Consider the following 27,713-nt stretch of genomic DNA (forward strand, 5'->3'; position numbering starts at 1 on the left):
AATGAGTATATATAGACTGAGCAATCATTCCTCTATTTATTTTATGGATTAACAATACGCTGTCCTCCACACCCACACTGAAACCCATTTGTCAGTTTGAAAGTGATCAAATGGGCAAGGCCTTAGTCACCTTGGAGGATTACATATATTAAACATACAAAAGATTTTTTGAGAGGATACACCCATTTTTACGGTGCCAGTGATTTTAAATGAGTCAACCATGCCAGATATTTATTCAGTTTCTAGGTTCTATAGCATCATGCACAACACATCTGGAATATAATGAGCATTTTGAGGAAACTTTTTTTTTACACCATGTACCCTAAGAATGTTCCAGAAGCAGCCATTGCTGTGATTGCTCATTGGACTGGAAAGGGGCATTAAACAATACCAATCTAAAATGAAAGGGTTAACAATCAGAGTGGCCAAAATAATAATCCACAATTCACAATTTAAATATTTATTCTTAAAACCCCAAACCAAAATTAGCTTTAAACAGATTTACAAGACTAGTGACTCTACAAGATACATGTTTTACAGTTTCTGCAGTAAACCAAATACATTTCCTTTATAAAGCTCAGATCAATGCTATTTACAAGTCTTATTTTTTGTCTCTGCTTGTTGTTTGTACAGAATTATAAAAAATATTTTTTTTTTATTATATCGAAATATTATTGCTTTCAAAAATCCCAAATAATCTGGCAACATTTATCACTAGAAGTACTTAAAAAAGCATTTAAAGATACAATGACTATTACAATAAAATAGAGGAGTTCAGTACAGTTCTTTAGTTTAGGCACCATGGGATGTCAGGTTGGCTTCTCTCATGCACTCACCATTTAGGATCATGTCAGCTACAAAACTGTGATGGCACCGTCCAAGAATCTTTTCACAAGTATTCAGCTTAAAGACTTGGCAGAGTTATTCTCTTTTATATAATCAGATGCATCACACAGGTTTTTGTGCAAAAACAAACTATACAGGAGAAAAGTAAAGTATCCATTCCTATATTTCTCCTATGATTTAATGTGTTTGTCCAGCAAAACAGTAATTTATATATATATGATTGGGAGTCTACAACTGCAGGTAGAGACAAGGTAGAGATGCTACTGACCAGACTAAGGTATTTGCCTACTTAAGAGCTACTCTAGAAATAGAGTACCCCCCACTTTTCTAATGTTAAATCTGAATTGTCAACAGTTCAATACATATACATGCAATTCTGTTTCTGATTGTATCATGAGCATTTTTATTTTCTTAATTTCTCTTTGTTAAGGCTTAAATGTAGGGGAGATGTTTTCCATACAAGAGTTTATAAAGTTGTCTCGTGGTACTGAGATTGAGGTCTCTGTTCAAATAAACCGGCTTTTGTCCATGTCTTTAAGGAAGATTCATAATGATCAACATTCGACAGTCTTAAGACTTTTGTTAATGGATACCTTTTGCTTTCTTAGTAATGCTGAGGTATTTTCAAATGAGAAACTAGATATGCATTTTAAAACTTTTGTACAGCAGGTCACATGATTACAGCACACACTGAGCATCCTATATTAGCATTTCAAGAGGAGACAATTGTGCAGGTAATGAAAAAAAACAGAAAATGTCTACTTTTGAGCAAATTGTCACAATTCTCTATACTTAAATAGTGAATCCTATAGTAGTGAATAAGACTATTTTTTTTAAAAGCACATTTACCTGCTGAACCCATTAATAAGATCTTGTGCTCAGCAGCAGAACAATATTTTAACTTTAATATGTTGTTTATTTTAAATTAAAACCTATGACTTAATAGTTCATGACAACCCCGAGCTTCACTTGTTAGCAAAATGCACTCACCCGTCCCTCTCTGCACCTGAGGCTTTCAAATGAACACACACAAAGAAAAACAAGTTCTAAAAAAAAGAAAATGTGCTTAAATTCCTATCCCTATATTTACAAATATACACAGATAAGTCCATTTCTGGCCATGTGACAAATGCTTCCCCAATTCAGACACCGCTTAGATGAAATGATGAAAGTGTTCCTAAAAACAGATATGTCTTCAGAGTGTGAAAGGCACAGGAGCAGTACAAAGGTGTCGTGGTATTCGATGTCCAGGTGATTCGCCTCACACATTTCAGAACACGATTAACTTGCAGAAAATCTGAAAAACAAGGCAATAAATTGATGGGCGTGATCAAACCACCATCGTCTTGGTAAACCAAAGAGGCAAGAATTTAATTTACTAACAGTCATCTTTCCCCTCAAATTAATCCTACTGTATGTTTGTCATTCTATGCACTTGAGGTTTACTGACAACTGCTTCTGAAGGGTTGTATATAAGTACAGTAATCCTTACATATTGAAATAGGTCAGACAACTGCTTTGAAAAATGTATCCTTGCCCAGTGTTCCAGTTACAATATTAGTTTATTATAAGCTGGTCGATGAGACCCAGTTCATGGTTATGCTGCTACAGTCACAACTATTCCATCCATTTGGCCACATGCTATAGAAAATGCTTGTAAGGGGTTTACATTAGCAAAGTATAGCTGATGATGCGATCACCTTGTATTATACAAATTGTTCCTTTGCGTTCTTTAGAGGGTATGATATATATTTTTTTTTATATTTTATATTTAAACATGCCCACTTACTTCTGGAACCTGTCTAAAATCTTCTTCACCATTTTGTCTGTGATTCCGGGACATGCATCCTCAGCCAGTCGAATGCTCTTTTCGAGTTCATCAATGGCATCTTTCTTAGCAGCATTATCCCTATGTTGAAGCTTGAGCTGGAAGAGGAAGAAAGATTGAGGTACGTATTTTCCTTCACCAATAATAGATGAATTTTTGTTTTTGTTTGAGTACTACGTTACCTCCATGAATACAGGAGCAATTACTGTAGACAAACTCGCGGACTTCTTCAAGAGGTCTTGATCCTGAAGTAAGAGAGAACATTAGTGTGTTAAAAGCACTCTGAACTCCCAACCGTGCAGTTCCTCTGTAGGGTAGGCTCTGCGTCCATCCACTCAACACAAACACGCTCTCTGAACTCAGGAGTATCTGTCCTGTGGCTATGCAGGCAACAGAAACCACCAGAGCTCGATAAAACCAGTTTTCTTCACATTACACATTTTTGCCAGGGACTAGTCATCTTTTGCATTTTCTCTTCAGAGTAAAAATGTAGGTGTTACCAGCAGTATTGGCGCCATGATAAATCAAAGCTTTCTAGTGACAATTTTATTTGTGACGTATCTTTGGTAAAAAGCCATTCAGATTAGATTTTTTGCTTGCTTTCTAGCAAGTTTGGCAAGGATGCCTTGGTCATTATGGGACTGATTTCATGCAAGGCTGCCGATTTGACTAACTTGGCCCTCTGACGGTTTGTGTTGTAGGTCCTTTTCTGGTATTGGCCATAAAAGTTTGATTGCTTTGATTTGCATAATTGTTCATTAATGGCTGTTAATAGTGAACCACCTCTCGCTGTGAAGGAGTCTGTCGAAAAGCTTACCGTCCCATTCTGCGCAATCTTCTTGGCGTCTGGCTTCTTTCTCACAGTGGTAAAAGACCAGGCAGGTTGTGAACAGTCATTGCCCTTGTTACCCGATTCCCTGTCAAGCACAATGCATCAGTTTAGTCTACAGAGAGCTGTGCTATTCCTTTAATAAAATACTGACTTAAAAAAAATCATAATTCTCTTGTAATTCAGCCAAATACACACAATTTTAAATTTAACTTAATCTCATTCTCTCTGTTCTCTGTACCAGTATACCTAACAAGAACTACATCATATCTGTTTTCAGCGTCTGAATTTAGCCAGTGATGGGTTTTTTCCCCCCTATACGCAGGAAACAGGATTGCCACACTTCCTGAAACAGTCCTTCTTCAATGTATATCTTTTCTAAAACACTTCCTCTGCCTACTAGAGGACTTTCTGAGGAACTCCTAATTCATGGCCGAGAATCACCCTGGGTTTTATGTGATAAGTTTATCTAAAACCAATTAAGGAAGCCGGGAACGGGGTTCTGCCACTTTCTTCAATCTGCAACACGAGTATTGTGAAGTAGGGTGAAGAACAGGAAATGGAGTGGGTGTCTACATTAAAAACACACACATTACATCACAAACCACGCCAAACAGGAAACCTACCATACGTGCTCCAGAAACGACAACAAACCCGAGACTCAGAAAATCCTGTACTGTACTTACGAGTCGGAGTCATCGGAGCTGGAGTCGTCATCACTGTGTCCTTCGTCCTTCCACCTCTTATACCGGTCAATCAGCTCCGTGAGGTATGAGGTCTTCTTCGCATTTTTAACGATGAACTTGTGCTTCAGGAGCTCCTTTGCTGTGGGCCTCTGTGAGAAGATAAAGCACTTCAGTCCTGCAATTACCTTTGAACTCCCCCCCCCCACACACACACACACTGAAGTGTCTTCTTATCACTATAGTGTTCCAGAAATAAGTTAAATAACCAGATGTCCCCACAGATAAGGACTTTAGAAGTCTATAAGAGTAATGGTTTGATGCTGTTTCAATACAGAAGAAATAATGTTGACAAAACAAGAACTGAAGAAAGGATTCACAAAACAAAAGACAGTATTTCATACAACAGTTTTTAAACCATAAACTAAAATTATACAAAAAAGGGAACATGCACGAGTGACATCTTATGGAGTTATTGCTCAGCATAAAAGTTCTAGTGCTAATAAAATCCACAATCATAGTCAGGTTCTGTTCCACTGCAGTATAAAAGTTAGTCCACCAGGAGGCAGCACGATAGGCAGACACACTCCACACAGTTGTAGGAATACAAATTTAATTGCACATCTCAACCTCCATTACAGCTCCAAAGCAAATGTAACCTCTCCCAGACTTTTTAACATTGCTTGGCGTGTGTGGATTGAGTTTAAACGTTTACTACAAACTATTCTGATAGTGGCTTCTTTCCCTGACAGTAATACTTGAAGCATTTTGTTGATCTTAAGAAAAAAATCCATTGGTTACACTTCATGTGGTCAATGAAGAGGGGAACTTAATAAAGGCTATATGTCATGTTTGTTTTTTTTCTTCTTCTGTTCTGGGAAAACTATTCCTTGAAGTGATTTTTGTTCTCCCCATCAGTTTTCTGAGGTAAGCAGGGGTACATGTGGGCTTGTTGCTGGTTTAGAGATGTTGGTAGATTATTGCAGTCACGTACATGCAAAAGTTTAACCCACTTCAAACTGAACATGGTTTAAACTAAAACATATTTTAATACCTTTCCAGCCAAGGTATAACATTCCATAAAACAATGCCTTTTAAAATCACACGAAGGTAACACTTGTTAGATGGAAGGGGTTTATTCTCATACTCACAAAAGCAGGGTCTTTATTCAGGCAGGAGTCGACGAACTCTTTGAATATTTTACTGAATTCTCCGTTCAAAGTCGGTGGGTTGTTCTTGGGTATGAGAAACAGCACACGCATTGGGTGCATGTCTGAATTGGGGGGTTCTCCCTTCGCCAGTTCAATAGCCGTTATTCCCAAAGACCAAATATCGGCCTGAGGAGAAACAGAATCCAAGTTATTCATCCTGCCATTTCAATTTACAAAGACCTCTGGAATATAAACCAGACACAGCAATAAACATACACAATTTATAGAGTAGTGGACTTAAGATGCTTGTCTGCTATAAATTAAAGACATCCACTTTTCTAAAACCAAAAAAGAACTAATTTGAGAGGGACGGGGAATACAGTAACTAAAGGACTTGATTAAATCATCCCAAAACAGACACATGAAAGAGTTGACATCATTCGAACAGCTGTCACCACTCATTCAGTTCTGTTCTGTTCCTATGAGCACATACACTACCCTTTTTTAAACTGATGAACAAATGGGGGGAAATGGTTGAATTACCCCTTTTCCCACACCTATTTAGAAAATATAGTGGCATCCCATGATAATAATAATATAAAAAGGCTTCGTTTGCTGTTTCGATTTTCATTGTTTTCCCCCCCCAACAAAACTGACAAGCAAGATTCATTCCCAAGCTTCCCGTTAGAGACACTCTTATTATAGGTCACACTAAGGTCAGGAATTAAGGTTTAGTTTCACAACTAAGATTTCACAGTGCAAACTAGTAATACATTAACACAGATGTCTCTACAGATCAGTAATGGTAAAGCTGTGTGAAATAATGCAGAATTCTCTCTCAAGACCCTTGAATATGCAAACATGCATTCATCTCTGTGCTCCAGTTTCACTTGAGCAGCTCTCTGTGAAAATGCGCTCTGGCACGGCTGCTCGCTCCAGGCTGCACTTCTCTGCCATCTTTATTGCATCCCAGCCTGCAAGTCTCATCCTCCCATATTTGAACCACAGTAATTTGACCTGAGGGAAGCTTCTCTCATATTAACCCTTTCAAGAACTATTTCAGCAGATTGAAATCCTTGTGCAAAGTGGATTTGCAAAGAGATTTAAACTGAAGGACTTCTACTCATCAGACTAAATTAATGCTCGTATTTAGGTGGCACCCTTAGAATAAACTGGTGAACCACAAACCCTGAACTGAAGAGAGAAATCATTCTATTAACAAATAACATTACAGATATTAAAGAAAGATGCTGACTTTAGAGTCGTATGCAGACTGCTGGATAACTTCGGGAGCCATCCAGAAGGGCGTCCCCACAAACGTCTCTCTCTTGATCTGCGTGTCCGTCAGCTGGCCTGCTACTCCGAAATCTGCCAGCTTCACCTCCCCCAGCTCTGACAATAGGACATTGGCCGCTGGGAACAAAAATAACCCCATCAGCATCAAAGGCACTTTCAGAGCTAAGGTCTCAAGACCTAAGGCTTTATCATCTTTAGTCATCTTGCAAACCTTTGATATCTCGGTGTATCTTCTTCTCTGAGTGCAGGTAGTCCAGGCCTTTAAGAATCTCCTTCAGCATGGTGGCAATCTGGAATTCATCAAAGGCTCCGGCACGCAGCTGTGGGACAGAGAGTCGTCAAAAAGGCCACAAAAGGTTGAAGTCATTTTGTGGAGATAAATCCACTAAAATTCAGAAAATGTCCATTTGAATCATATTGCAATTCAAAGGAACCAAATACCCATTTTGTATGCCACAGAATACAACAAGCACAATCCTTAAAACTACACTAGATATTTCTGATCAATTCATTCATATACATGGATGTGTGCGTCTGTCTGTATTGTTAGTCAAATTATAGTGTGTATATGTATATTGTGATATCTAGATATATATCTATATCTTTAAAAATAATTATATTGTATATTAACAAATTGAAACTGGGTGTAATTTGCTGAAACAGCACTGTAGACAAATGGAGATGCCCTGGTATATCTTACCAGATCAAGTGCCGATCCTCCTCCTAAGTACTCCATTATGATCCATAGCTTTGTGCCCTAGATTTAAAAGACAACGCAGTGAAAAGAGAGACCTTTGCAGGCGCTTTGTCCATTTACAAAATAAAATCCAGTTTAAAGTGTACATTCATGTTGAGCAACAATAAAGAGAAAAGGGCACTGCTGTGGCTGCAAGAGGAAGGATGGGGCCGGGCCAGGCCAGGTGAGGAGTGAGGATATAGCAACGTGGGATTATTGTCCAACAAATTCCTCTCTGCCAAAGGGTTACAATTTTACATTTGGCAAACACTAACAAGACTTAACCAGTAATAACACGGACAATTCTGTTCAAACATTTGGCCATGGATTGTAGAAAAGAATAATGCAATGCCTACAAAAATAACTTTTCCCCAAACACTGCACAAAAAATATACATGGATATTAACTCTACTTAAAAGTTCCTAAGAAAAGGCAGTGGGTATATTTGTCAGAAATATACTAAATGTTAGAAGTCAAGTGTGTTTTAACCTTTGAACCTTTGTCATTAAACACTTTCTCTGCCTTGGGCATCTTCATTATCTGGGACAAATAACCACCAGGATGAAAATTTATTCTGGTATATTTAATCATACGTAAGTATAAAACATGTTATCATCAATGACTCAATGTCAATGAATACAGAACTGAATTACGGAATTTGTGGTCCATTGCGATCTGCTGTATAGAGTTAAAGTAATGTTGTAAAGAACGCATAACACCAAGAAATCTAATTCATGATGTGGGGAGCAAGAAGAGGAATTTCAATGGGATGTACTATACCTCATGAGTGATGCTTTAAGTTTCATATGGGATTACATCAGTGCAGGAAATTATGTTCATATATTATGTACAACAGGACAAGTCAAAACAGAAAAAACATTGAAGACATGCTGATAAGTCAAAATATTTCTGACAAATTACTGTAAACTACCTATGGGCTCAGTGATAAGGGATTGTATTATTGTGTAAATATATACTATGCTATGTAATGCTCATAGTTGAAACTTGTGGCACCATTATTCTGTCTAATTAAGACTCGCCTCTGAATTCCCTTGCCAAGTGGACTTTAACTTCTGTATCCACAACACATCCCAAGCTTGGTGCAATGCATCAGGCTGCAACCTGTTGCCTCTATGACATCACTCAGACAATAAAATATATCTCCCCTGATAACATACTGCAGACACAAAGGAAGCTAAATTCAACAGCACTCTGTGCTCGTGAAATATCAATTTCTTGATCCAAAATGTTCTGGATGGAATTTCCCTGAAATAAAAATGTGATGCCAATGTCTAATAAAACAAAGAAAAGAACAGCACAAAGAAACTACCCTCAAAACTGAAACATTTGGAACACAGTTAAAGGAGTTTGCTTTGCATGGTACTTCATTCATAACACTGAATTATTATTATTATAACGGAATAAAATGCTTATCTTACAATAACAAAACGCTTAATTAATAACTAATCTTATCAGCAACATACCCTTGAATAAATTTGTCCATTTCATGTCAAATAGGGGAACTCAAGGGCTTCTACTGCTACCATCTAACAGTATATATAGTACATTACCACATACATGATAAATCACATGTGGAAAACCAGCCAATCACAGAGCAGCATTTCCAAACATTCCTATACCTCTTATCTTGTGTATGTTATCAGCAGTAAATGCAGAGAATTTTCAGGATTTAAAAATATTTCAGTTACAACTTTTCAGGACACTAACATGCTAAATGGTACAAGTTTCACAGGATGTACACTTTTTAAAATAAATACATTTAACAAGCATGAAAACAATAGGTCAGTTGGACCAAAAGATTTTTAAAGGGGGGGTGGCTAATTGATATTTAATTCATTTTTCCCCCCAGTGTAAACATTTGTAATAAGTTAGTATACTGTGTAAAGGATGTTTCTTATTGTATAATTATGCTCCATTTGTGGAGCCAGATCTAGGCAATATAGGCTACAAAATTACAACTGAACACACACATCTTCAGTGTGTTGTGAAAGCAGCAAACAAAACAAAACTGAATTCGCAAAAGCAGGATGAACGCTGGAGATTGGAAAAGAAACATGAATGGAACTTGAGTCATGATTTTAGGTCTTAAGTATGTATTAAATGTGCTTTGTTCCTGGTCCTCATTTAACCGAGTTTTCACTGAAAGAGCTTTATAAAATCCACTGTAAATGGCTTCATCTTTGATCCTCTATTTTTAGAACACAATCTCTGTCAGCCTAAGCAAAAGCTCTCCAAGATCGCAAGCTCTTTATTATTCTCTATTGATTTGAGATGTTTATTTTGTCATCCTGTGCATTGTTGCTTTCTGAAAGTAAAATGATGTCTATTTATTTTATGAAACCAGTTCCCAGGATACTTCCCTTGAGTGTATTCATGGCGTTTCTCAATCTGGATGTCTTTTAACCCTCACAGTAAGAAATCTGTATACAAAGTTGGTCATATTTCTTTGACAGCTTCCTTATGCACCCACTCACTAAACCCCAAAAGTAAGCTTCACATTGTCCACCAGTCTAGGTTTATACTGAGGTTAGTTATACATAAGTGAAACTAAAGTTGCTGAATGCACACACAGCCTGTTGGCCAATGTAATAATCCAGAACATGGTGGTAAGGTCTGATAATATACTGATATGTGACGTTGCATCTTTAAAATATCTGGTCACCATAGGTACAGTCATGTAAACACCTTGACAAATGTTGGCACACTTCTTTATACCTCATGCCCACAATAAATGCCCAGCCAGTTATCATCCACAGGAAACTAGCATTGATATAGTACTACAGAAAATCAGTATACCATGCCAAAACGACATTTCAGTATTTCACACCAGTTCACAAACTCATCAAAAACATGCAAGTGTTTGAAGAGGCATGTTTATATGGTGCCAGTATTGAACTCTGACTTCCATTGAGCTGGTGAAAAGGTCACAATCCTTTCTTTGGATTTGCTGTACAAAAGTCTGCATGAGAAACTGTAATGGTCTTCAAGCAACTCTGAGTTTCAGTATCTGAAGCTCCACCAGAAGAATTTTTAATTCCATGCCAAATCAGTGTCAGCAGGCCCAAAGTCAATAGAGCTTGTTATTCAGCAAGAGGCATGAATTATGATGGTAAATTTTGTCCTTGCTGACCACTTCCTTTCCCTTACTGCATGTTAATGAAGAACACTTCTATTACTTTCCATCCCACTACCCTTCTCTAAATACATCAGTTGTTTACGTTCACTCATTTATTTTTTCATTCTTCTGTTTTTCTGCCAAAAAACAAAACTAGAAATCATGGTTTCTCCTATAAACCCCTTAATGATGGGAAAAAATGACAATGTTTTGCTAGGAGAGCTCCAGTGTAAAATTGTATAGCTGGGTTTTTCTGCAGGTTAGATCAGATATTGCCAGCAGTAGTATAGGGTGCTGTCTTCAGGGATTACATTAAGTTCCAACAAAAAGAAAATGTCAAGCAGGACTATCAGCTTGTTCAACAACTCACTTACTGGATAGCCTCAGCTCACAGATCTGTGAATAGGTTTCTCTTTCCACCTTCTGTACTGTAACCATAGAGCTGAATTTGTGACAGTCTTCCCAATCCTGAACAATCCCAATCCTCTTCATCCTGATTATTTTGCATCAGCATGCCTTGATCTGTAGTAGTAGCCATGTTTAATTCATATTAGTGGCGAGGTACTCTTTGCCTTTCTCTTCCAAGACGTATTCCAAAGCAAGTCATTTTCAGTCTTTTCTTCATGCAAAACAAACATCCACAGTGATTGCAGAGTATATTCATTTTATGCAGTACCAAATTCTTATGATCCATTTGTCTTCAAAGCAGAACAAGGGCACCAAAATGACAATGCATTTTGCCTTTTTGTGTGCATACTGATGCCATTGATTTGACATTTGCATGAACCTTTTAGTATGTATTTGCATGTATTAGGCTATTATCCCATTATTTGATCTGATGTGTTTGCATTGAGTGTATAGGCACTGCTTTCAATCACACGTGCAGAATAACATACGTACATCTGGTCACATTTTCTCGGGAGAAAATGCACAAAGGGGGAAAGCTGAATTTATTCTTAGAAACAAGCAAACAGAAAACGCCCAAGTATAAAATGGGCCCACTGCATATAACACCATAATTACCAACTCAGAATATGCTGTTGGGAAATTGGGAGAATAAGAAAAGTCTGCATATTGTCTTCACAATGAGGATCCCCAGTGTCAGCTTACGGTTGAAAAAAGGAATACAGAAAATTCGTATCAAAGGGCTACTTGATACCACAATCAGTACCTGCAGCAGCTGTGACATTGTAATAGACAGGTGTTGACAATCCAGATTGGAAATCACGTGTATTAAAAGGTAACATCTGGCATTTTGACTTCTGGGTCATGCCTTGTCAAATTCTTAAAAGGGTGATGATCCTCAAATATTTTTCCTTCTAAAATGCAGACATTTGTGAGGATATCAAACAGCCTCTCAGCGTTTTCCTCTCAGATACATTTATACCACTTTTTTTTGGATTAGTTTTTTTTTTAATCAGCGATCAAATTTTCAGTGAGACAGATCTCAGCCTAACATTGCCACATGGGTCTGAACTGGTTTTGTTTGGATCTCATAAAATCTCTGGTATCGCTTTCAAGGAAATCTAAGACTTGTGAGAGATTTCAGGAACATTAGCCCTGTTGTCACTGAATTACCCTTTTGAGTTTGAGGATTGTGGACTGTGAATGCTCTTCGGAGGAATTGAAAAGTCAGGGAAAAATGATCAGATCATTCAGGATGCTGTGGCGCTCTTCACAGTGGTTCTACTCAACAGCAGGATGTGGATCAGGCATCAGCAATAAGGTACTGTGTTACTCAAGTCTTTGATTGTCAAGATAACAGGTTCCTTTGTCAGCAGGTCTCTCAGACAGAGATTTTCCATTTCAAGCACTGTACCATTTGCCAACAGCTGTGCCTACGAAGGAGCATTTGAGTCAGGCTAGACTTCATAATAAACAAATCTGTTACACCCCTGACATCATGCTGCATTTGATACAGGATACTTCTACTGTTTTATATACAGTGTACTAAATAATAATTAATAATGTCAGTTTTTCATTAACAGTGCGCAACAACAAGGCTTCTGTTGCTGTAAATGGTCTTACTGTGCTAACCTTCGCGATTCATTCACAGGCTTTTTGCAAGGAAGTACAGTTTCATAAATGCGTCTGTATAAACAGTGCATGACGCCACCAGCACACAAAGGTGCCTTTACCAAGCACTATGGTAACCTTTCAAGAGACGGTACAGAAGACTCTTGGCAGAGGAAATGTTACTAATTTTAAAGTATGGGTGTTGCCATGAAATTTTTTTACATGAAAAGAACAGACTTCATATATTTCCAAGGAGATAAAGCTAAACTTTGTCAAGAATGAACCTACTAAATGCTAACTTCTTCATCCAAAGTTTCTCTCAATGTATTTGAAACTCATTTCAGTAAAACAACTGAATGGGGGAGGGAACCTAAACACTGAAATGACAAGCAAAGGCATAGTTCTCCATAAATATTTCAGAACACATATATATATACACTTTCTAAATAAAAGTTGTATGACATTGGCATAAGTCTATAGAAGAGCAATGCACTTTGAAACTTAACAACTCAAAATTGCCACCAGGTTTACAGAAAATAAAATACCTTTTTTCTCCCCCATCTTTCTATTAAAAAAAAAATCAGGGAATTTGATTTCTTGTGTCATGGTATTTAAAATGAAGTCAAAGACCTCAATTCTAAATTAAATGCAAAAAATGTTTACCTGACAATGTTGGTATTTTATTTGCACCATACTACAATTCTGTGACAAAATGCAGATACAGGTCAGCAAAAGTGACAACAACATATTGTCATGATGACCATTCCGTGACAGAGGGAGGGACAAAAATGGTTAGAGGGCCTGATCAATTTAACCCTTGCTATCTGGGAGAAATATGAAATGCAGGCTGCAATGCAGTCTACTGCTGATAATAGGTACAGACCCTAATGAAACTTCTGGGCAGGATGCAGAGGAGAGCTGTCTCACTTCCTTGATTTAGGCTTTATATTAAACTGATAACTTTCATTGCCTCTGTCAAGAACAATGGAAAATCAATATTTTGTGTAGTAGTAGTAGGTAGGGGTCTGGACTTCTGATCGGAGAGTCGTGGGTTCAGTCCTAGGTGGGGGACACTGCTGTTGTACCCGTCAGCAAAGTACTTTACTTTACAAACCCTGCTGTATAAATGGGTAATTGTATGTAAAAATAATGTAATATATTGTGACAATTGTAGTCACCCTGGATAAAGGCATCTGCTAAGAAATATATAATAACAAAAACAGCAGTTTGTTGACAGTTATACCATTTGCTTTGCTATGCAAAACATCTTCACATGAATATAAACAAAGTCCAACAGCATAGTCGATGGAAACATACCTTCAAGTAAGATCCATAGTACTTCGTCACATATGGACTGTCACACTGACTTAAGACCGTGATTTCCTGCTGGATGTCTTCAATCTCATCTTCTGCCTCTTCCAGATCGATGGTTTTGATGGCCACCACATTCTGTGTCCTGTTGTCAATTCCTTTGAAGACTTCTCCAAAGGAGCCCTTTCCTATCCTCTCCAGCTTGGTGAAGAGTTCCTCTGGGTCTGCCCGGGAGTTCTGTGGGTAGAGGGAGATCGCACCACAGTTAGACAGCACAATACCTTTACACAAATAGGGCATGTCACCATATTTTCTTTTTTAAGATTTTTTTTTTTCTTTTAATAAGAGTATACTGCTCCAGTATAGATTTTAGTATACAGTAAAGCCATCAAAGCTTTCTCTGTATGATGCAAGCTAACCTACACTGTGCCAGTGACCCGGCTAGCATGTTTGCTGCTGTTTGCAAAGAGCTGAGCTGGGAAGTGCATGCTGCTCAAGATACTGAATGTTTTTTTCCTATTCTCTCGAGACATTACAGCAGGTTAAATATTTCTGTACTTCTAATGTTTTTTTAAACTATACATTTTTTTTAAATTACCATCTATCTTGCATCAGGTTGTGTACATTCCTAGGCAGTCCGGGTAATTGTCTCTGCTTAGATTGCAACTTTCAAACTTCCTACTGAACACATACCATAAATGGGTTCTAAACACTTTCCTTCAGGCTGAATGAGAGTGATTTGGGGAAGTTTGTTAGTGTTGCACAACTTGACGCATAAAAAGAACTTTAAAACAGCTGTGTTATTTATTTGCATCATCAATCTAATTAAACAAGTCATTTCAGAGGTTTCTTTAGCTTGTGCATTTGTTGGTTTTACAACGTTGCATAACATCTGAAAAAGAACACACTATACTCAATGCAGCACAAAGATTCAAAATACAGATAATATAAACTATTCCTTTAATTATGCCTTTTCTGGCCTTGAAGCTGTGACATCCCAGGCCCCATGAATGGCAGCCCCAGGTCTGTTAATGACTAGGCTCAATTAAGCATTCAGTTTGACTATGGGACCATGCAGTGAACCAGAGCATTATTGACTATGGTACAGAAAAATGTGGCAAGTGTGTCTAGACTGTGCGCAACCTTTGCAAAAGAAAATCCAGGGATCAGCAACCTCTGAAACACCCAGTCCTGAAGTCTCCCTTTCATTAAACCACAGTGGAAAGCTTCAAGACAGTTAGAGGGACCACTATTTAAAATGAACTATATGACTGACAACATTTTCAGACTTCAAATATTAGCTAACTAGCTAGTGGGTTATTTATTTTCACATGACTAGGGATGTTTCTGGTGCTGTAAAATAGAACATTCCTTACAAAAAGACTGATTCAAGGATTAGCCTAGGACTTGAATGAAAGAATGAAAAGCAATGCATTTATGAATGTAAATTAGCAATCATCCTCTGCCTGTGAAAACCTGCTGTGCAAGTCCATTAAACTCTCACTGCCTTCCCTGACTGCACCAGCCCAAGCCATTTTTCAGAAACACACACACCGGCATTCTAACCAAACCCCACTGCAGGCTAATGAGGCAATGAAGGAGCAAACCCAAAGCAAAAATAGAAGTAACAATAAAGGTAATTCCATAAATTCAAGATCTTAGTCATTACATGTAGGTACCCACAGTGAAGTTATTCAGAATAACCTGCTTATGCTTTAAACATAACCAACTGCTAAAGCAGTAGCTATCAAGCAGATACAAGTGCTAAAAATAGATACTGCATCATAACAATCAGTGTGGCCACTGATCCTTATTTCCTTAAATGATTTAAACAAAGTTGTGGCTTTTTGAACTTTTTATTCATTGTTTGGATGCTCATCTTTGTGCTTCTTTACTGTACACAATCAGCTTTACATCTACTTTGACAGTCTTTTCAAATCGTCATCTGAAGGTTCCACGGCCCCACCTCTGTACTTCAAAGCACTGTGCATACTTCTCCATATAGAGAGCTGCAAAAGAGCACACAACAAAGGACTGTGGCTCATGTGGTATTGTGCAGGTACTGAACAAGCCCTGACCTGATGTGCAGGCCGCATCAACAACAAAGCAAACAAAAACACAACTGGTCATTACTCTAAAGAGGGGTAAATTATAGGAAGATTATAATGATCTAACATGATTGGAAAATCTCCAGTTGTTGCTATGAACTGTGAAATTCTACAATGCATGCTGTCTAAGAAAAAGGAGCCTCAACATTTGGAATACCAAATACCAAAAACAAAATGGAAACTATCAGAAGGGGTTTCGTTTCACTAACATCTTCCTCAATGCTTAATATGATGGCATTGGTAGACAGTGTGTGTGTGGGGAGAGGGGTCTGTGTATTCAGAAGTTGCCGTTACTCAAAATACTACTTACACTGCAGAATTTGTTTAATATTATTAAGTACAATAGATCGTGCAGTTACTTAATTAATGCTGAAGTAGCTGTGCATTATGGTGTGCCTTCTAGTAAACAATTCCCAAAGAGCGCAATATCAAGCAGTGTTGAAGACAAACTTAAATGTTAGCCTAGAGATTGAAAATGCCTTTACCAGTTATTTACCCCACCCATTTTACACATCTGTCTGATAAAAGGGGTTAAAAATACAATCATTTTTTTGCAGTGCATTCAGTGTACACTCCAATTAAAAACTGACAATGACATTTAATAGAAACCGCAATGTAAAAACATTTCAGACAGTAAAACAGACAAGACATCGTGCTCATTCCAGTAGCAGTAAACAAACTTCTGCAAGACATCCTACAGTATTCTTAAACGATTACCTGAAAACACAGGGTTGACTATTCTGATTTCTGTATGGCCAGCTGTTTGTACCTGCTGATGCACTGTATTGTCAATACACACAAACAATCAATTCCTGTTTGAGGTTTTTAATGTTACTCATTTAACAACTGTGCCTATACAGTCACATGCTCCCTGTGCAGCATGAGATGTAGGTCATGAGGCTTGTCATAGCCTGTCATACAGCTCCTCACCTGCATAGGACTACTCTGAAATATACAAATGCACTCTCACTGCTTGGACACACAGGCCTAATATAAGAAAGCTACTGTAGGGAATAAATTTCCCCAATACATTTAGTTTTCTTTCTAATTAGACACAATGGCAAACAAATATTCTATTATTTGTTTATTCAACTCAGCTATACATACTCTGTTCCTACATCAGCATCCTACTAGTATATGTTAATGTATATATCACAATACCCAGGCTTTCACTTGTATTTCATCTAAAACCTTGCAACAGATAGTATCTGAGTCTTGAGAAGTGTATAGTGCATAGCCTGTATGTCTAAGAAGGAGCATTTTAAAAACAACGTTCAAGTAAGTAAAAGGGCTGCACAGACCAGACAGTTCCTGAAACTGAGGCTTACTGTCCTTTCTACCAAAAATAGGGTTTTATCTCTTGACACTCAAAACTTTTCATTAGCCTATGGATTTGCTGCTGTTAGAGGAATGTGATGCACAGCATCTGTAGATTTTTTCAATCCGATTGTGAATTTTGAGTGAAAGTCAGTATTATTTCCTCCTTCAACATGACCACATACTGACCTTGATCTCCAATAAAACAATTGCAAGGAAATTGCACTTACAATGCAATTGTTGAAACTAACTCTTCATTACTAATAAGTCTCTGGAAAAAAAAATATTGAAATACTCCCGTCCCATTGGATTCCATATTACAGTATAAAAGCAGAAAATCTACATAAACACCTAATTACAATGTGAAGGAAAACAAACAAAATATCAAAATATCAAATATGCTGAGGAGCCTAGAAAATTTAACTGCCAAGGCCATTTTAATGCAATATAATAGTACACAGATACCATTAAGTTCACTGTATGCATCATATAACAACCCATCTAGACGTGTTGCATTATAAAACTTGCCATAAACAGTTTTCAATAAATAGGTAGTATTTCCTCCCTTTGTAAAAATGTAAATGCTTCCTCTAAGACTGATCTGTGATTTTGTTTAACCATGTTAATTGAAATAAATACTTCCCAACAGGCCAATAAGATTTGGCTATCCACTGACATAAGGAATGCCTAGTCTGGAGCTGCCAGTTACATGATGACAGATTAACAGAATAAATGGTTTTCAATTAGTCTTAAACAAAAAGGCTGCAATGGAAGTTACAATTCATTTTTTTGGGGGGAAAAGGCGATTACCCTGAGCTAGATCAGCATTAAGTTTACAAGCTTGCTTAGCTTGGCAGGTGTACAATAAATATCTGGTTCTTTCCTATGACTCCCACACATCAAACCTAAAACAACAGGATGTTTCTGTGGTGCTTGAGAATGCAAAAACTAACTAATAAAAAAACAAAACAAGTTGACTGTCAAGATTGTATTTAATCTTCACACTAATTGCAGGTTTCCTCCCATCGTCACCACATTGCTTGAAAGCAGCTCCTAACTTTTCAGAGACCACACCTTAAATTGGGCTCTAACAAAGCACCAAGGGTGCAACAGACTAACCTGTCTTCTTGCCACTGACTCATCACACAAAGCTGTGTGACATTGTTTTACCACTTCAATCAAATCAGAATTCTACATGATTCTTCTAGACGATGGCTTTAGGAATTATAAACTGTATGGACGTAACGAGCAGGTAGTTCCTGTGCAGAAAAACTCCTCAGTTCCTCACAGACAGTACGCTATTTCCTGGGGTAAGGAAAATACTTTTTATAGCTTTAACCACAAAATACCACTCTCCCTACAGTGCCAAATGTGCATTGATTCAATAGTACTGCTTTTTAGCTTTCAACAAACAAAGTGTTAGGCCTAATGTCTGAGCTGGAATGCAACAGGTTCTTGTTTTGCTATTTATATTTAAAGACAAGGGAAAATGAGAACATTTCCTGACTTTTGTCTTCCCAACTTGTCAATCAGGTGAAAAGTAGAAGTACAGGTTTTTTTTTAGCACATTGTTAACCATTACAAAGAAAACTGTACTCTACTATATAGGCTAACTAAAACTGAAGTGCTTTTTGCGAGCCAAAATCACAAGGAGATCATGGTTTAAATAATTCAGCACTGAAAAATATTTATTTGAAAAGAACAAACTTACCTAACTAAGTATAATGTACAAAACTGAGTTTACCTCTAAGGATCCCCCACCAAAAATAAATACATAAAAACACAATTGGCCCTAGACTTGGAAGGGCAGGCTAGCCATAAAGATTAAAGTTATTATTAGAATAAACACAAGCCCACAAATATCACAATTCACTAAGAATGCACTTCTGGAATCAAAGATCAGGCTGCTTATCAGTATATTGGTAACGACAGATGGTTTGAAAGCCAAAAGCCGTTGTTAATGAGTGTCATGGACACAATTTACAGGAAAAATTATACCCACATAAATGTTTGCCAGCCTGACTCACTGCATTGCTTAGTAATCAATGCCTTTATCTTCACCTTTTGCTTAAATGTATTACCTAGTGCTTTAGGAACACGCCTTTGAAGTATATAACCAGGTGAATTTATAGTAAATGATACCCACGCTCAGGGAAAAATTTAAATTGCGTAATAAAGCCTTGACACAGCTTGTTAAGTATTATTGCGGGAAGAGTTTGATTGTCTACAATTATCAGCATAGACTAGAATTTTACACAAAAGGGAGGTGGTTGAGGGGGCTGTGAAACTGCAACACATATATTGACATCATATTTACCATGCCCTGGCCAGTCTGTGTACATGAATACCATTGACCACCTGTGACCTGTCCTTGGCGAATCTCATAAACCCACATCTCAATATGCACTCATACACAGTGTGTGCCAGGAAAGGGCTACAATCTCACACCAGAATTACATGATGTTTACATCTTGTTAAAGCATGCTGTTCCCTTTGAATGAGGCATAGAGCAGCACCATGGAGTATTAACCCCATTCATATTTCGCATGTATGATTCCTGAGTAAAATGTGTGTTCTTGAATCTTGAGTATCAATTTTACAATGGGCAGCTTTTGTATACAGTACACGAGTTACAGAGTGGCTCATCTGAGGTCAATCATAATGCAACATTTAATTGAGGTTTATATATAAATAAAACTGATATTATAAAGATAATCATATTTCCATATTTAAAAGCATGAATAAATATCCAATAATTATCCAATCTGTACCAAACAGATGTAAAGGTGATAGGTCTAGTCTAAATCAACAAATGACCACAGATAATGTATTTTTCATACATAGTGGTGCCAAAAGCAGTTATTCTTATTGGCAATCTAAGTGTACAATGCATCTAGGGTTCTGCATCAAACACTATCTATAAGATCATCGCTTAGTCCCACTAACTAACACAAGGGACTTAACTGACAGCTGGGTATGTAAACAGAGCATGATGGTCCTCAATACCAACCTGAAGTAGTTTGACTTGAAGCATAACTGATAACACAAGAATGTGACAGACTTTTTAATATGCTCAATGTAAAGCAAAACATGGAAGTGTTAATCTAGAACACTGATAATAAGCAGTTCACATTTTCTTCCTGTTTGAGAAACTATCCTAGATCATTAATCTCTGATCAAGGTATAGATCTTCCTTAATTGTTTGCCCCATGCCCTCAGACTAGATTTGCTAAACATAGTCCTCTTGGATAAGGGCGACTGATTATAATTGGATTACAATAATAAAGCTCTTTCATATACCAAGGTAAAAAATGATCCGGCACAGATTAAATTATTACAGAAGTAAATGTGAGAAATTAGTGTAATACATGTAACATATATGGCCTAACAATAATAATAGATCTTGGGAGATTACATTTGGAGGCCAACATTGCTTGTATTTTGTTTTTAAACCTTAGCAAAAACCTAAAGCAACTCACCAACATCTGCAATTCTTTCAACAGTGACAAAGTGTCAATACTGCATAGACTCAACTCTCTGCAAATCAATACCACCACCTCATTTGAAACCAAGAGATTAAATAAGATGTACATAATTCATTGTGTTTCCTGGAATAAGGCAGACTGAACAGCGAAGGCAAACTATATCCTACTACTTTCAATGTATTTTGTAAGAGCATTTTAAAGAGGTTATGCATTAATGGTTACCAAAAAAAAAAAGTGTACTTGAAAAGTATACTATTTTTTTCATTCAAACAAACTCACAAGTCTCTGGCTCAGGACGGTCTAAGATAATATATGGGCCTTCTTTGAAATGTGCATTGTCAAGTGATCTATTTATTTTCCCACTGGAAGCCCAGAGTGTAAATAACAGAGGTCTCATGTCAGACAGACACAGCTCTCACTGATATCACCACAAACGCAGAAGTGTCCAGCCAGCAGTGGGTTGTTGGTGCACACTGAGCCAAGACTTCTCAGCCAACTCAACTCCACCCATCCCTGGCACTGCCAACTGTTCACCAGCCCATGGGAGCTCTCCACCAAAGCTGGCTCGTGGCAAAACATGACAATTGCCAGGCTTCATGGCATGTTGTGTACTCTTGAGTTTCTATCCAGTGAGCCATTTGGCAACACTGCAGAACAAGACACCACAAAAAGGAATTAGGAATGGACTGAAATAAGCTATTTGGTGTTTTATGTGTTAGAAGTGTTACAATTACATTGAGACAAGAGACAATAAAAAAAAGTTATATTGCGATAGTTCATGGAATAAAGAAGTTGGGATTATAGAAGAAATGGTGTCCTAGTCAGAAAGAGAATGTAGGCTACCCAGTCCAAACATTTAGATGGAGATTGAACTATAATAAATGATCACTTCTCTCTGACAATGCTGAGCACTCTGCACATAGTATAGGTTTTCCTGGTGAAATACTTAAATGCACAGGACTACTAACAAAGTTGTGACTCAGTGATTAAATTAAAGCAGAATAAAACACCTCACCCTGAATTGCCAAGTTACTGCATGACTTCAAAATACAAATGGTTCTATGAAACATTGTTGCCTGGGCTTGACAAGAACATACAAGTCCCTATTGCAGCAAATCACCATGATTTCAAAATGCACACTGTAGCAAGGTTCATTAACATTGGACCTTAGGTTAATGTCTCACCCTGAAGGAGGAAATGAAAACTTTTGCTAGACACACAAGCATTGCAATGTAGTCAACACTATTGTAAATTTAGATCTGAGGATGTCATGTTTTAGCCTATTTCAAAAATATTATTTAAGTTGCAAAGGGGATTAATATGGAAAGCTGGCCTTGTCCATAACTATCTATTGCTTTTAATAAATAAATCCTACCAGGCAATGCTCATTAACACTTCAATTAAAAGCCAGGTATTTGAGTATACAAATAGAAGCCCAATAAGCACATTTTGTTACAATAAATGCACAATGTACAGTGTAAGTAGTGGCTCATATTTTCAGATGTGTAAATGGATAGAGTGAACTTAGGATCATCTGAGATCTCAGTAAAACCCTTTTTAATATTTGATCAACCCAAAAGAACCCAAATTATATACAGAGGCATTTAATAATGCCACATCACTATGATGGCCCAGTGGTACATATAACATACTGTTGTACTTTGCTTAAAGTATACATTTTCTACCAATAAAAGCTTCAATAAACTTTTTTCTTCCCAATCTACAAATCAACTAATCAAACATGGTTTTTATTGACTCACTGTTAAAATGGCATTGCCCAGTTGATCTCTTAATGCCTTACTATGAGCAAATTGTTTTATAGTTAACAATCTTTTAACCACTATTTGTTTGTTTGTTTATTTAAATGTACACAAAACACTGATTGGATCATGCAGATACATAGTTACATAGCTACATTCACGGAGAGAATTTGTTTTGAACCCAGGGATCAATTTTACACAATTATCAGCCTGACAAGTTAAAATGATAACCTGAAGGATAATCAATTGCTTTGATGTGGGGAAAAATACATAGGAAAATAATATAACCAGAGACAAAGTAACAAATATGTATGTAGAGAGATACATTGACAAGGTATGATACAACATTTTTCGAACTCAGGAGGTCCCTCAAAAAGAATACTAAGATCCAAAAGCATTAGTCATTAGACCTTTAATTTAATGTGCTACATGGACTGCAAAACACTGCTGAGCTGTACTTTTGGGTGAAAGATTTTTTTAAATATAGTAGTGTAACGAAAATGTACCAGTGCAGTAGAGGTTCACTTCAGAACTCCCCTCTCTTCACAAAGGGATACAAAAACTTGGACTTACAGAGGCAAACGCAACCCACTTTTTAATGCAGTTTGAAGAGGGAATAACTAGTAATGCTCTGTGGATTTTGTAGCAGCACATTGAAAATAATGTCTTCAATTCAGCACTTTGCACTGTGCATTAATACATTATTAATTAAATGCACAATTAACACAGGAAATTCAGCTTGGGCTTAATCATTCTGGGTAACTGATGCATCAAACCTTAATTTAAAAACATAAATGGAGTCCAATTTTCACAACAGTCATTGTTAAAACAATCTATTCGAGGCTCTCCTTTGATCTGGGAGATCTGATCCAAACAACATTTAAACCTATAGTCTCTATGTAGAGGCCTATAATATTTGCATATTCTTACATTACCACTTTAGAAACACTGCTTAATAAATTGAGAGGGTTAGACCCTTTTTGCTGCACTTGAACCATGTTATACAGCATCTTCAATCTCACAAGCCCAAGAAAAACAACCATCTGAAGCCTCATTTGGAAGGAGATTAATCAATTGCAGTTTGGGCCCTATAGGGTATTTTTTACTTCTTTATGTCAGTTTATAAGACTATTTTGAAAGTTTTTTAATTGGGTTAATTTTTTTTTATTATTATTATGTAGGATACAATGTCAAGTAGTCACTTTTGAAAGTACAAAGAAAATTAAGCCTTTTGTAAACTGGTCTGAATGAACGTCTTGCCAGAATACATTTCATTTCAGTGTAGACATGGACGTATATGCACTGCAAATTCTGTTGGTAAGACAATAACTTGGCGTTTAAATAAAAAAATAAAAAATTAACAAGTGCATTTCAAGCAAGTGTGTAGCGATGCTATCAAACTACAAGACAAGACACTATCGTTTGTTCCACAAAGAAGAGCACAACATGATCTGTCAGCACAAAATATACAAACAAAGTCATGCGACAATAATCACATTGAATGGAGGTTTCAGTTTAATTTAGGTTCATTCTAGGCAGCAATCGCAGCTAGGAGCAAGTTACAGACTGTCTAAATTTGATCAAGACTCTGCACCACTCTCCCTTCATAACCTTAAGAAGTTTTCTTGGATATGCAAATCCAAGTTTCAGTTGTATTTAAAGCAGGAACCCAGGCTGGACACTGCTGACTTGTCCTCTTCACTGCCCATAAAGCTCAGCTAATATGCCAAGCCACTCTAAAATGCTGCTGGCAAGTGCAGCAAGAGGCCAAGCCAGGTCAATTTCAATATCATAAACTAGGCCCTACATCCCAGAATCAAGGCTGTGCATTTATGTTATATTCACATTTTTGCTGATTAACAAAGGATTGTGTTCAAGCACATATTCCAATTTAGCATATCTGCCATCACATCTTATTCAAACAAGATTCAATTTTCAAAAAGGAAAATTGAGACTGAAATGCTATTGAAAACAGAGAAGTATGTGGCCAAATTATTTTCATATCATTTATCCATATAAAATATAAATTATTCATAACTCAATCTTGACCTTCACAAAGGTTGAACCATTAACCTAAGTAACAAATTAAAAGATCTTCTGAACATCTCTATGTGTAATAAAACTTGCTTATAAAGTAATCACATTAAAACTGATACACTGGTGAGTCTTCATAGTACCACTACTGTAGGCCAATAATACTAAATATTTGAAAGTTAAAACCCAACTTTTTTTTTTTAAAAGACATGTAATCCATGGTACAAATTACGTTTCTGGATCTGATGAGCACATGGAATTACTGGAAACCTATCTGAAGCTCCAAGTACCAATTTGCAAAGATCTCTCCCCTAAAAATTGCATCCATATGTTTGAGGAGCAGCATAAGCAGTGCAGAGCATTGTGAGCCGTGCCCACAATTGCAAGGTTCAACTACAGCATTCAAATCAAGGTTTCATGCTTGACATGGAAGAGGCCTATTTGAATCACAGCCTGACATTTTAGAATTAAGGTCCTGTGTTTTCTGCACACATTAAGGTGGAGCAGCGTCCAAACCAAGCTCTCAAGGGTCACTGTGACTTTTGTTTTTTGTCGCAGGTAATCTGATAATTACATGATTTCTTCAGCTGGACACACTAAGCAATTTTATCACTTAGCCTATAGCCTACTAATATACAAGTCATTACTTGTCCTCTTCTCTGTTCACTTCAATACTCTGGGTGGCAATTCCAATGGATTAACAGGCATGGAAACGTGTCCAACTCAAGTCGATATACTGATTGACATTTGTCCCACTATCCAGCATCTCTTTCACTTACAGAATATGCAGGCCAGAGTAGACCTGACTTATGAATACCAGAAGATCTTTTTACTAGCTTTACGATTGGTCTGTCATAGTTTTCAAACAACACCGGTTTCGTTTTTGGCCAAGTGACCACACAACTGTGTCTTCCCAACTTTGCACAGCACATCCTACATAAAACATCAGTATCCTTGGACAGATTAACAGAACAGTAGCATAGGCATGTTCTCCTAGACCTTGGAAGTTTTGGAATTAAGTTACATTTTCATCAAAGACCACCAGCTGTGGCCACCCAGTGTCCCAAATGAGTCCAACCAAAGAGTCAGAGTACCACTGGTCTGCCACTGACGTGTCTATTACCAGAAATAATTCCTGTTGCTCACAGGGCTAATCTAATCCAATCCAAACAAACCCATTTCCTTATGATGCCTTAATAAACATTCAGTGCCTAAACATGAGCACTAATTGTGACATTAATGTACAGAACACTTGCCCAGTTTAGGTCTTTAAACCATAAATGCCAATCCTATTCTTCACAATCTCAACCTGATAAGCCAACAGCAAAGGGTACCATACCATTTTGGCCTAGCACAAGGATTCAGTTGATAAGGGCTGTTTTCAATTATTCTTACATGACAGAGCACTAGATAATTAGGAGACACGCCTATTGGCCATCTTTGTGGTTTCATAGGGGTTGGGAGTTTCTGGCACATTTGACAGCTTCCACAAATGTCAGTGTTCTTAAGGATAGTTTTCCAAATCCTGAAGTTTATCCCTAGGTTTCAAATTACATATACATGACGAACACAACATTTTTATGGAAGTTAAACAGTTAAGGGAAATATTCAATGTTTCAAGTTTGAAAAACACACTTAACTGGTAGTATCGAATACATAAGGCAGGCAGGCGGCCTACTTTGTTCATTACCAATGAATTCCAATGTCAATACCTAGAATTAGTAGTCAGTTTTCAGGCCTGTTTGCGCTTTTTCATTTCATCACATGAACAATAAAAAAACTATTCTAGTGCAGTGGTACACTGTACACTATAAAATACAGCCAGTTCTTCTGGTTGCTCTCTACAATGAAAAAAAAAACGATTTTGTCAAAATACTACAGGGGAATTACAGAAACATTATTTGCCTCACTAAATCCCGTGGTACAGAGGCGAGCACGACAAGACAAAGTTTAAAGAACAGCTGCATGCAATCATCGAGATTTTAATCGTGAATGAACATTGCTCAATTGAAAGCACAGTATAACACAAATCGTTACAATTAGATGTAAACAAATATAAAAAATATGCAAATGATCGCCTCTTTCGGCGTATTTATCATATAGCATACTTAATGACTGTAGTTAACGCATCGTGGCAGTTCTTTAATGTTGACATGTTCAAATAAATGTATTTTCATCGTGGCCAGGTATGTCATCTTGAGGAAATAAACACCGTGTATAAAGGCGTAGGTCACTGCATATCTCTCAGCAGCAAGTACTTCGCTTTTCTTCCATTTTCGCAATTTCACTGTGGTTTTGTCTTGGTGCATTAAGAGGCGACACACTTCGCTGCCACCCGCCGGGATATAAAGCGCGTCTATTCTGCATATTAGCGCACTGTTTTGCGCATTAAGTTTCCAGATCGCGTTCGTGTAGCGCAGAATTGCGCAGCTCTGCGCTGCTCCACCAATGGGATCGGTGGGATTCTGAAAATCTGCGCAGAACTGCGGAAACCTGCGCTCCAGAAGGCGACCCCAGTACTGCCGGGCTGCCGTCCACGCAGCTCGGATGTGTGCGGCCTCCTTACCTGCATCCCCGGCACTTGGACTGCAACCGGCGAACCGGCCATCTTCACGTCCCGTACACAACGCACAGATCCCTTTTCGACAGCAGCACTATGCCCTCCTGTTCAGCCTCGCCCGTATTTTCCGGCTGCGCAACACATTCAAAGAAACGAATTAGCAAACAAACAAATAAATCAATAGCAGTCGTACGTGCAAAAGTTTCGTGGACGGACCGCGCACTCACACAGCCCTGCCCGCTGTCCTCGCTTAACTTCGCCCAAATGTACAGCCTGAACGCGGCTTGGTTACGCTCCCATGCCTCGACGGCACGCTGACTGGGTTTCCTGCGCCTCTTACAGCCGCTTTCCGCAGAGCCTGTGTGCGCTGCTCATGTTTTAGTCTCGCAGGAACATGTCAGCGCCCCTTCACAGAGGAGACGTGATCGCCATGTTGTGCTGGCGCGCCGGCTGGGTGGAGTCGCGCTGTCGAGCCAGCACACACGCGTGACGTCAGCGCCGCGGCCAGGGACGGCAGTGTGCGGAGCTGCCGCCGCTCTTACCTTGCGGTGCAGCAACGCACCCACAAACAAAGCCCTCTGATTGCAACAATATTGCACGTCAGCTGCTAAAAACAC

At 37.9% G+C, this 27,713-nt stretch overlaps 1 protein-coding gene across 1 annotated transcript; it reads right to left on the reverse strand.

The window, feature by feature from the left end:
* Nucleotides 1-444: 444 nt before the first annotated feature.
* LOC136759842 (serine/threonine-protein kinase 26) lies at nucleotides 445-27,555 on the reverse strand. Its single transcript, XM_066714922.1, has 12 exons — nucleotides 27,324-27,555; nucleotides 27,103-27,227; nucleotides 13,839-14,069; nucleotides 7,334-7,390; nucleotides 6,845-6,953; nucleotides 6,593-6,750; nucleotides 5,338-5,523; nucleotides 4,190-4,338; nucleotides 3,492-3,591; nucleotides 2,857-2,919; nucleotides 2,636-2,772; nucleotides 445-2,143 (listed from the first exon to the last, which is right to left on the reverse strand). The coding sequence occupies exons 2-12, from the start codon at nucleotides 27,142-27,144 to the stop codon at nucleotides 2,128-2,130; spliced, it is 1,248 nt and encodes a 415-aa protein (XP_066571019.1). The 5' UTR covers nucleotides 27,145-27,227; nucleotides 27,324-27,555; the 3' UTR covers nucleotides 445-2,127.
* Between the last annotated feature and the right edge of the window lie 158 nt (nucleotides 27,556-27,713).

Source organism: Amia ocellicauda, chromosome 10 (assembly GCF_036373705.1).
Source record: "Amia ocellicauda isolate fAmiCal2 chromosome 10, fAmiCal2.hap1, whole genome shotgun sequence".
Classification (NCBI taxonomy): domain Eukaryota; kingdom Metazoa; phylum Chordata; class Actinopteri; order Amiiformes; family Amiidae; genus Amia; species Amia ocellicauda.